We start from the raw sequence: 12,075 nt of genomic DNA on the forward strand, positions 1-12,075 counted from the left end.
CACAGAGGGAAGGGATGGAAATGAGCAAATCATTTGGAAAAAGTTGCATTTCATACATCAAACATTTTCATAACTGCGGCTGTGGCTCAGTGGTAGAGTGGGTCGTCCCTCAATCAGAAGGTCGGGGGTCAACATGTCAAACTGTCCTTGGGCAAGACACTGAACCCCAACTTGCTCCTGAAGCCTTGCTGGCTTCAGTGTGTGAATGAGTATGAAAGAATAGTCTCCTCCAAATGACATTCCTCCTGAATGAATGGGTGAATGAGGATCTCATGTAAATGAGTAGTTGAAATAACTAGAAAGGCGCTATACAAATACAGACCATTTACCATAACTGCTAGGAGACATTGGGCAAATCAAATAAAACAGTTCTGTTGGACACTGGGTGGGGTTGTATCAAACATGCAGGTTTTATTTCATTAATTTCTCCCATAGACAACAAATATTATCAGAATGTTTTGTCATGACACAGCCTCTAGTGGTCATAGTAATGAGGAGTCATGAGCAAAGGAGGAAGGTCTCTATAGGGAGGTGAGAGGATGGCTGGCTCAAACACTGGACTTTCATCCAGGAGACTGCTGATTGTGTCCTGTGTGAACTTACATCACATGTAATGTAACTCTTCGTGTAACCTCACTTCTGTAATGGAGCAGTTTCGATTCCTAAACTTGACCAAGTAGTTTTGGTGCCTCGACCTAACTGCAACTACGTCACAATGTACATGTATAATGTAGCTTACACAAATATATACACTCACACATCTGCTATCAGACTCACACTATCCACCAGTTTCTCCAGCTCCGCTTCAGCTGGGAAGTGTCTCCGGACCTTTTCACGGACCCTGTCTCGGAGCTCTGCGCTGAGAGCGTCGGCAGCCTCACTGTCTGCTGTAGGAGAGGTGGGACTGAGGGAGACAGGCGAGAGATTTCCCACCAGTTCACTGATAAGGTCTGCAGCTTGACCAGAACCAGCAAGAACCAGCCAGGGCGTAGCTTTCCTCAGAGAGACGTCTAATCTCTGAGCGAGGGACACAAAAAGCCTCAGTGAGATGGACAGCTCTCTATAACAAATTACAGATAGCATCAGTAACTATTTGTGTTGAGATCATGATGGACAATGACTGCTAATTTTCATTCCATAAGTATTTTGGTTTAGTTTCTGTCTACATCTATACATTAACCAAAAGAAACTGAACCCAAAGCCAATCACATGGAGGAACTGTGGAAAAGTAGTCGAACTCGCCAAGGTTTAGGTAAGACCTGCATTCTTTTCTTGTGGTTGGCCACCATTACAGCTATATTACAGCTTAGTGGTAGTTAAATTAGACCAAATAAATGATTTCATCTGTAAAACCTGTGACATATTGTAGCAATATGGCTCAAACATTTTGGTAAAATCAAAGAATCTCCAATTGTGTGCGTGTAGAGTGAGAATGTGTTTGATCGTTTACTTGCCTCCAGCATATGTGCGTCCCCTGAGATGAGCATGCACAGCACTGGGATTTCAATGCTGCCACTACCTGTTGTTGGCCCAAGATAAGGAGTTAGAGGGAAAACACAGCCTCTCTACTAAAATGTTGCATTAAGCAAAGAAACATGCTTTCTAGTGACATCCCACAAGTAGACAGTGTTATATTGTTATCATAAATTGAATTTATAGTAGAAGGCTTCTGAAAACTCTCAGCTTATGTCCAGATTGTCTTCAAACTCCCAGCATTCAATTTCCCTTTGTTTTGGCTCATATTTGTTCAGGGTAACTTTGCAGAAAATAAAAGTTTGAAGTGCATTTATAAGTATGTAATCACATTTTTCTCATCAGTACCTTTCAGACATGCACCCAACTCTGTGTACTTTCAGGAAGCAGAACATGTTTGTGCAGAATTGTGCAGAACATGTCATGTTTGAAAAGAATCCAGCATGTACTTACATGTAAATGAAATATGAATTGGTTCAAAGTCAAAACATGACATCAGCTACTGTTGTAACTGAGTAATATAGGGAGCATCAGTATTACTAATTAATATGACCTCTGTGGTGTGATAAGGTGGAGCCAACCTTGCAAAGTACTGTAGTTTTTATTTTTGTACCTACAATGTCCTTATTTTGGCTCAGTAAATAAAATACTAAATTAATGAAGAACTTATTAGTGTTTAGATGAGAGTGAGCCTACTTACAGCACTGCTGACACTTGGAAAATGAAGCCATGGAAAATAATGTATATCATTTTGTTGTTTTAACCTCTAAAGACCTGGCGTACACATGCGTGGACATCACATTTTGGGTTATATTACCATAGTAGTTAATTCTGCTTAGCTGTAGCTGTAGCAGTATGGACATGTATGTGGGCAAAATTGTTGATATTTCATATTGTTTTTTGCACCGTGATTTTCAAAACATGTTCAAAATATGTTTTGTATGTGTTATAAATACATGCAAAAGCAGTCAGGGAAAAAAACTGCTATGTTCAGGGTGGAAATAAAGAGTTTTGCACAAAGGTGACTTTATTGTGTTTTCTGGAAATTTAATAATTTTTCTCTAAAACTACACCATGTAAAAAGATGATGCTTAGGTTTTATACTTATCAGGGTCCAATAAGCCCAAATAGCAAGGAGAAATAAAAAATGCATATCAAACAAGAGCTTGGGTCTTAAGAGGTTAAGACTGAGGAAACCTGTGACACAACTGAGAGTATTCCCCTTCCCCCATCACCGACCAGCTCAGGACTGTTTGTTAAAGCACTGCCACTATGGTAAGGAGAGGAAAATGGGCTATTCAGCTGCCTACACTGGAAGAAAACTGTCTGTAATGGTTTTGTCATGTGTGAACTGATTGAACTACTGATTTTAGACCTACATGCAAGCATGAAACATTATTTGAACAGCTGGATGAAAAATACAAGCAATATTACAGATTCCATGTGTGAAATGAGCTGTTGTTTTCATACTGTGCGTCTTTGTCTCACCCCAAATGCCAGTGCGCTGATGGGAAATGTAGTCCTCCAGACTAGCACGAAAGGCTGTCTCTCCCGCCCGGCGACCAATGCTTCCATCATCCACAAGGAGGAAAGCCTGACAGTTATTGTCCAGGCAGCAGGAGTCACGCGACGTGTTCTGGACGTAGTAGCGAGCAGGGAAACTCCCCTTCAAGCAGACAGCACAAGAGTGAATGTGAGTGAGGTCGTTCCAAGGGATGGATGGAATCTATTCTGCCACCCCTCTGCTGATCTGATCTCAGCCAGGAGAAATGCTCAGTAATCTGTTTTTGGTATGTTATGTCACTACAGAATTTGCATAAAAGTGTTACTCACCTACTAAATATTTCTTTTAAATTGACTTATTAACTTATTAAAATTGGAGCAAATGAAATGAGTCATTGACCATTAGTGTAAGGATTGTCACAACTATCAGGAAAACCCTAGTGACCTGAGCGACCTCGTGACAAGCTAAGGGTGCAGAGGACTAACTGAAGATGGGCTCATGCTATGCAGTGCTGTGTCTCGTCAAGTTTGTTAAGTTTAGTTCATGTGTTTTTCTGATACTTCCTGTTTTGTTGTGACGTTCAACTTTTCCCTCTCGTTTCAGGTCCCTTCACTTCCTGCCCTTGTGTGTTTCCTGCTCCTGTGATTGTCTGCCCCACCCTGGTTGTTCCCACCTGTGCGCCCCTCCCTGGTGTATATATTGTCTACATTTCCCTGTCCTGTGCCAGATCGTTTTGTACCTTTGTGTCGAGGGTTCCAGCATCTTTGGTCAGCTGTATCTTATAGTGAGTGTTTTTGAGTCTAGTCAGGTTAGTTTCTATTTCTAACTATTTTGGTTGTATTTTGTGAAACATTAAACTGAACCTTTTTCAATCTGTTTTGCCTTGTGTTGAGCTCTTGACTCCATCCTCCTGTGTGTCCTTGTGGTTGTAACATGCTGTACTATACTGTATGATAAGTACCTGAGCATTGACAAGCTGCTGCCTGTTGTGCACCAGGCCCCAGGGTGCCAGTCCCACAGCAATCACTTTCTTCTGGGAGAGAGCTGGAGCTGCAGCCGCGTGGTCCCTCACCGCCTCGCCAACACAGCGAGCCACGCCCTCCCTCAGACCCCCCGTCAAAATCCAGGCCCCTGAACGGGAGTAATGATGTGTGGTGTTGATGAAACACTTTCAGCATAGAGGTTTCTATTTAAAGGATATAATCTGCAGGAAGCGTTTTGAGTGAATTTCATTAACAGAACAACAAGACATCATAAAAACATAAATAACAGTTAATAAATAGTTTGATAGTTACAATTTTTAAAGTTTTCTTTTAAAAAAATGCCCCATGTTGCATTCCCAGTGGTTTCTATTGACCCTAGAGTTGACTGTGTGTTCTTACCTGTGCTCTGTGCAGCCCTTACAAGCCCGTTTCTCAGAACATCTCTCACCCATGTTTTGATCTTCTCATGGCCTTCACCCCCCACCACAGACACCACCAAGTTGGGTGAGGCCAGGCCCCAGTGAGCCGTCATTAGGGTGTAGATGATCTGAGGTGATGTGTCACATGACAGCCGCAGAAACTAAAGACAGGATTGCAGTGTTTGACAGATAATCAGAAAAAGTAATGCATTTCTCAAATTATCTTTCCAAAAAAAATAAATACATTATTTTATGATAATTGTATTATTGTATAACACACATTTTGCCACTCTATTCCATCCTATGCGAGGCACATACACCCAAACAGTTTTTGGGCATGAGCAATATCACAGTCACAGGTATCATTTAATTTAATTGGTTTCCACACTTCGAGACAGTGGGTTCTGTCTGGCGTGACCAGGTGAGAGGGTGGACACCACGAGATGAACAGAGGAGGAGAGAGAAGAGTGGCCTGCTGCTGATACTGCACCTCTTTGTGTTGAGACCCCGATGGACAAGGGATGCTACCTCTCATCCCTGAAGTATTTTGAGTTAGTTTCTGTCTGCGTTAACCTAAATAAACTGAAACCAAAGCCAACTGAATACAACGCTCAGGATCCTGACACATTCAGGAGCCAGACAAAATGTTTCTGAGGGTTGCAATTGGCTCACGGGCTGCATAAGTATCACTGCTCTAAAGGGTGGGTTCGCCATCTAGAAGTCACATTTATATTTTTTGTTTGGTGGTCTGCAGGTTGTATTCATCGATCTTGAGGTTGGACTACTCCATGAAATGGTATGCTGGTACATCTTTAACTGTGTGGTGTGTGTGTGTGTGTGTGTGTGTGGGTGTTCAGCACTGCCACTCACATGGCTGTGTCTGCGTCCAGCGCCAGCAAACTCCAGCTCTCCATAGGCATCAGTGGGACACTCTGAAGAGTGCTGCCTGCTGTCCCACTGGGTGACAATAGCGGCTCCAAAGAAGTCCCCTGTTGCCACAGAGTCATGCACCTCCCGTACACCACCACACTGACACAATGCTCCATTACTGGCACACAACACACAAACAAACCACCAAACTTGTTATTCTGTGGCCTGAGCCGTTTCAAAGGCATTTGAGATGATGACATAGTTTTTACAGTCAGGTACTTTGTGGTCACAGTTGGTGCAACCATATCTCTCAAAGCTGTTCACTTTTAAGTCTAGATCAGGGCTCTACAGCAGAGTTTTATTGCAAGATGTGAAGTTGAGTGGGGGTTACATATGAGCGTAAAAGCTCACAACGGTATTCTGGAGCCACACTATGTGGTGCTTTAAAACTAATGACTAAAATCTTAAAACCCAGTTTGAAAATCAAATGGAACCGAAAGCAAACAGGCTAAAGCTGGGGTCATGTGATCTCTCTTGACTGTAACATACAGTTCTATATACTTCCTTCAAGTCAGAGAATGGTAAAAATGATCTGACCTTCGAAACAATAAGATGTTGTTGAAAACAGTAGTGAACTACATTGATAATACAATACAATAACCCTAACCCTAAAACAATACAATTGTTCAGATCAGAATGAAAGATGGCTCCAAAATGGCGTACGTTTAAAACAGAGTCAGGTTATTAAATTCATCAGTGCAGCGCATATTTGCGCATTTTTGACATGACAGAGAAGGTGAGATTACCTGAAAGAGTCTTCAACAAAAGTGGTGCATACTCGCTTCTTGATGATCTTCGGAATCCAGCTCTGTTTGTAAGAAATCAGTGAACTTTGTAAAGCACTATGAGACACTCTGCTGTGATATTGGGCTATACAAATAAAATTTAATTGAATTGAATTGAATTGAAAAATATCTTTATATTTAACACATTGAATTGGTGAAGGCCTACAAACTGCTTCACCTTGCAATAAGAGTTGTGCCAGTTTGCAAGTAACATTTCTTCCTCTTTCTGTCTTTAAACTTGTTTTCCCAGTTTATGCTTCTCACATCTAAGCTAACTCCACTGACTTGCTCTGAATATAAGTTGAAGGGGAAACCTTTACCCATTGTTACAGTGAATGCAAAGCAGGATCAAACAGAAACTCTTTGTTCAATTGCTTTCACATGTTTTACTATATATTTCTCATATTACAAAGCAATTCCATTGCCTGGAAATACATACTGTGGTGTCTATGCAAACAAAAGCCATGAATCTAAGCTGTAAAATACAAAACCACCTGTTTCTACTCAATTGTTATGTAACTGACACTCTGCCCCTGGGGCTCAGGTCTTTCTCTTAGATGCCCTACTTTCTGCATTGGGTTTTGTGTCTTGTAGAGACAGGAGGAGTACGTTTACGTGCAAACAGGAAATAAACCTACTGGGAAAATCAGGTTAGGAAGGGACTTGGACAAAACATTTACAGGAATTGTAGAAACGTGGTCGCTGTAAAACCCACTTCTCCACTTGTACGTGCACATCAGTGTGTGATTTGTGAGTGAAAGTCTCTTGCACATATACACGGCTAAGACATTGGTGTGGTAAATCAGATTTCTCTGATTCACTACCCCATTCACAGATACCACCTTTCTTGTAGAAATGATGTTCAAGAAATCTGATTACTGATACTCGCCTCAGGACTGAGTATTATAAGACAGGCAACAATAAACCATGATGCAAAATGCATGTAAACACACTGGGAAACAGCGCTACCCAGTGGGCTCTGGACTGTGGTTGATATTTTTGACATAACACTTGATATAGTGATATGTGAGACAAAATAAAAGAAATAAAAAAGAACAAAAAAAACATAAGTAACACTTCCCCAAAACTGTCTTTTCTCCTGTCCCAATAACCTCACTGCCACATCGAGCCACTCTCTTCTCCTGGAGTCCCCAGAAGAAGGCTTGGTCCTCCTGATCCCTAGCTCTGATGCCCTATCTTTCCCGACCTCCAGCCTCTTGGTTGCCCTCCACAGTGATCATCCAGCAGCTTCTCTGCCTAGCCTTCTGGTCATCCTCCACCTCTACAGCGGAGGATGACTGACCTCCAGAGCTGCCCCACCTACATCGCCAACCTTCAGCGATGTCCTGCTGTCTGCCCGGCTTCCTGGCAGTCCTTCCATTGTGGCTCCGCCTGTCTGTCATGCCCCCAGGTCATCCCCCCGACTGTAAGCCTAAATGTACTTTAATAAATCACAGACCCTCCCAGTCTGGCTCAGTTGTCTTCGTTTGATACCTCTCCTTGCTGCTTTGCACTCACAACCACTTGACAAACATGATTAAATTAGAACAATGAGTAGTTTTGGATAACGTTTTTTTTGTGTGTTGCAGGTAGCATTAATGCTTCTTATATTTTGGGACAGTGGAAAATACAAAAAATTTGAATCTGCAGTTTCTTGAAGGGAAAAAATAAGTGAGTATCCTGCAAAGATGCTTCATCTGAGAGTTTAGTAAAAGAATTGTCTAGGAATCTAGATATTTCTGACAAGCATGTAAGAAATTGTTCTATTCAGGTGCTATAGTCCAATGAGTGACGCATCATTCAAACATACAGTTTGGGTCTACTTTCAATAACATATATATTAAGCAACCTACCCAACATTGATTCCAGCACTCTTTGCATCCTGCACTATTGCATTCATTTACAGAACATTTACAGAAACAGACTGGCTTGTATATAGACATTATATAGATTTATGTATCATATATGTTTCTTCACCTATTGCTATGTACATTATGCTGTAGCTAAATGTTTATCTATCTTTGTTCAACACCACAGTCGCTGCCAAATTTCTAGGTCTATCTCCTTGGAATTTCACCAGAAACCATGTGTGGGAAAGTGTGGGCTCTGTGTTGTTTTCATGCTTAAATGCCAGAGGAGGAATGTACTCTAAAATCATGAGATCACACAGAAAGGATTAGGGCGACAGGAAACAGAGAGCTCCAGACAGAGAGAGAGAAGCAGATGAGGGATCAGCTGTTTAAAACAAAAGGACAGAAGTAAAAATGTTAGAGCAGCAGACACAAGATGAAAGCCAATCAGAGAATGAGAGAAATGTCAGGAATGAGTGAAGAGGGATTCAAGTTGAGGCATGAGTCAGAGGTTCAAATGTGACAAAGGGAGACTGCTGATCAAGCTCTCTGAAACTAGATGCTAAACAATGCTGTTTGTCATTGCACATCCCTTTGTTCCCATGCACCACGCAGAGCCCTTCTTTTCCAACTCCTTCAAACTAAAAAAGTTGCAATGAAGCATGCAAATGTGAAGCGAATTAAGTGGAAAGACAATCTGTCAACCCACAGAGTGAAGACTGGTTTAACCTGTCTGGGAGAATATTGAAGAGGTAGTGCTTTACTCTCTTAAAATTCCCCAGACTGTGTTTGTTGCTTAACTCTGTATGTTGCACATATTCTTTATACTGTGAACATTTGTAGCTTCCTGTAAAGCTCTTTTAATTAAACAGATTGTGATTGTGGCACATCAGTAGTTGAAACAGCCGCTTGTAATGAGTGTCCTACCAGGGCACAGGACCCTGTAGTACAGACACAAACCTTTGTCACAGGTCCTAATTTGTAGCAACACTTGTCTGGCTAATGCCTGATACAACGATCCTCAATGTTACAGCCAGTCTCTCTTGCAAACTGACTGACTTCCATGCTGTACGTTCAGTTTGATGTGTTACAGCAGATGATCGTAATCAAATACACAGAATCTGCCTCTCGAGATGGCTAATGCTGTCTGTGTGTAAGGGACGGACAGACCATCTCCTCTTGCATCACCTTTGTCTTTTTAATGATCATAAAGATATCAGATTTTCCTTAGTAATGATGAGCATTGTTTTGATTCAGCAGTACACTGTGGCTCAGGGTTTCATGAGTACTTTTTTATAATTGGAAAGTAATAAAGAATTTCCCCTCGGGGATCAATAAAGTATTTCTATCTATCTATCTATAAGAATGGAGCCCCTTGTAGCCAAATGGTTACAGCACATACCAACACACACCACACAAGGCAAAAGTGCCAAAAAAAGAAAGCAAATGCAATGAAAAGTCTGACTATCTATCATGTCTACACTGTGAACTGAGCTGTGGCAGCAACAACAACAAAGGTTTCAGGGTATAATAAGGGTTTTATGGATGAAAGCAAATCTTAGTAGAGCACCCTTTTGCATAGCCAGACACCAGGATCTGACAGCGTTCCTGAGGAATCTGAGCTCATTCCTCGTGGTCAACAGCCTCCAGCTCTCTAATATTCTGGGGTTTGCGTGCTGCAACAGCCTTCTTCAAATCCAGCGTCTGCCTCATTCTTCCTCCTCCAGACATACCGCTGATCCATAGACCCAAAAAGTTCCAGTTTTGTTTCATCGCTCCACAGAACAGAATCTCAAAACATATGTGGCTTATTTCTATGGTTTTAAGCTTATTGTGCTTTTGGGTTAGTAGTTGTTGCATCCTGGAGTTTGGGCATGGAGGCTTTCAGTGTTTAGTGTGCGCCATACTGTAGAAACTGAAATCTGCCAACAAGTCTTGCTGCAGGTCTTTGGCAGTAACTTGAGGGTTTTTGGTCACCTGCCTCCTCTTTCTGCCACACCTAGGTACCGTAGCCAGTGTTCCTTTAGCTCTGAACTATGCTTCCAACAGTATTTCCCCTTTCCTTGTTTGTGCAAGGCGGTGACCTCCTCTCTTAACTTTTAGGACAGTTCTCTTGACTTACCCATATTTCTAACATGCAACCAAATCATCACTGTGAACAAACCCCCCCAGCCAGTCTGGGTATTTGATGTGTTCTGTCTCAAGCACACATGATGCAACTAATGAGGCCCTTGATTATTTGCATCAGGTGTGCTTGAGACAATTTTGAGACTGCAGTAGTCATTAAAAGTGGCATTTTGTGTGTATGTATGTATCAAATGACAAGACGCTCTGTGTTAAAGTCAGTGTGTGGTGAAGTTATCATTCCCATGAAACTCATCCACCTGACCATTAACTTTGCTACTCCTTACTTTTAGCTACTTTAATCACTTCGTTTCATTTGCCGTGTTCCCAGCATAGGGACATTTCTTACCCAACACCTAAAACTGGCTTGTCTGGAGCATTACAGCATGCTTTGAAACACCTCGTAAACTCTACTCTGTGTAAAATGAAAAACAGAATTGTGTTCTACTTCCTGGCTGCTGACAAGAAACCCCTTAGAAGATTGTTCTCACATGGATTCTGTGTTAAATGAAACCTGCTTTAAATGTGGAACCTGATCTGTTCACCTCACAATTTGAAAGTTTATTGCAATAAATATCCTTTTCTCTGAATGGAGCTCATTCCTTATTATCAGCAAGATTTTAACACAACTTTATTTTTTTTCAGCAGGCCTGCAGTGTGAAACCTTTACTGCAATTCACCTTTCATTCCTCATTACTGAGGAGAACATTCTGGAGAGAGTTAAAGTCCCTTTGTGAAAACGCCCTGTTCTGTTTGTTATTATGAAAACAAGAGTTTAAAGGAAAGCCCAGCTGGGGCTAATAGTCCCAGCGCACACAAAAAACCACGCACGGGATGCGTGGTTATATCAATATTAAATACACACACACTAGAGCAAACTGCTTACTGTATATAACTTACACACATGCACGTGTATAATACACAAATGTTGGTCAAAGACAGATAAAGTTTTGAAAAAGTAAAAATATAATAGCATTTAATTGAAAAGCTTATCTGCAGACGTTTCAAGAAATTTATGCCAATGATGTTTATCAGAATAATGAATTTAATACGTAGCAACATGAGCAAGGGTAGACTGGCAGGAGTCTGTCAGTATCAATTTCAGCATCGTCAACTTCTCATATTTGTTAATGTTCTGGACTGTAAAGAAAAAAGTTTAAAAACTTCAAAAATTTACTACAAAGACACATCGGACCTCATCAGACAAGATTCTTTATCAGTCTCTGTGTCAGTCAACACATTTATCTGTATGACCTGTTAAAATATATGAGCATAAATAATGAGCAAATAATTGTTACGGTAATATCAATAGGTTATAGTTATGAACATTATATATACAGTATATATATATAAACTATGTATATATAAACTTTCATGACAGTAAAGCTGCTTGAATTGAGAAGTTGAAACAGAATCATTGTGATATAAATCTAAGACTAAATCTATTTCTAAGCTTCTCTCATATATATATATTTCTTTTTCTTATTCTTATATTCTTATATTTCTATTTATGTCTTATAGTATGTTATATGGGAGAGGTCAGACGAAATCTCATTGTACTTTGCTGTATGATGACAACAAATCTGATTCTGATTCTGATTCTGATTCTGATCCCGAACATTAGCAACATCTTTCATTATTAATAGTCGTTATTTTCTCAAGGGTGTTACAGTGCTGGTGTTGCCTGAAACCATTTAAACAACACTTTCCTCCTCCTTCCTGTACTTCTGACTGGCAGCTGGTCCTAGTTTACCTTTCTCTATTAGACAAAAGTAGTACAAAAGTGCTCTGATATGACTGCATTTACATATAATGAAATGATTGAATGTCCAAGTTGTAGATGTTATAAAAGTGAAAAAGTGTCTGAACATTCATGTAATTAGCGAGAACACATGATAACATGACTTTTGTCAGTGACAGAGGACATTGTGGTGTAGCATTTATATATATATTTGTGGCATATTTTTTTGTTTAACACACTAAAGGGATGAACTTGACCTGTTTTAC

General features: G+C 40.6%; 1 protein-coding gene across 1 annotated transcript in view; it reads right to left on the reverse strand.

Moving 5' to 3' along the window:
* The window catches only part of trpm4a (transient receptor potential cation channel, subfamily M, member 4a), a 29,449-nt gene that overhangs the window by 16,020 nt on the left and 1,354 nt on the right, over positions 1-12,075 (reverse strand). Inside the window, exons 2-8 of the mRNA XM_070847787.1 lie at positions 6,056-6,117; positions 5,250-5,427; positions 4,360-4,540; positions 3,939-4,108; positions 2,962-3,139; positions 1,455-1,519; positions 778-1,017 (exon numbers count right to left, since the gene is read on the reverse strand). Of these exons, the coding sequence (XP_070703888.1) occupies positions 778-1,017; positions 1,455-1,519; positions 2,962-3,139; positions 3,939-4,108; positions 4,360-4,540; positions 5,250-5,427; positions 6,056-6,117 (1,074 nt within the window). The remainder of the gene's footprint in view (positions 1-777; positions 1,018-1,454; positions 1,520-2,961; positions 3,140-3,938; positions 4,109-4,359; positions 4,541-5,249; positions 5,428-6,055; positions 6,118-12,075) is intronic.

Source organism: Pempheris klunzingeri, chromosome 17 (genome assembly GCF_042242105.1).
Source record: "Pempheris klunzingeri isolate RE-2024b chromosome 17, fPemKlu1.hap1, whole genome shotgun sequence".
Lineage (NCBI taxonomy): Eukaryota > Metazoa > Chordata > Actinopteri > Acropomatiformes > Pempheridae > Pempheris > Pempheris klunzingeri.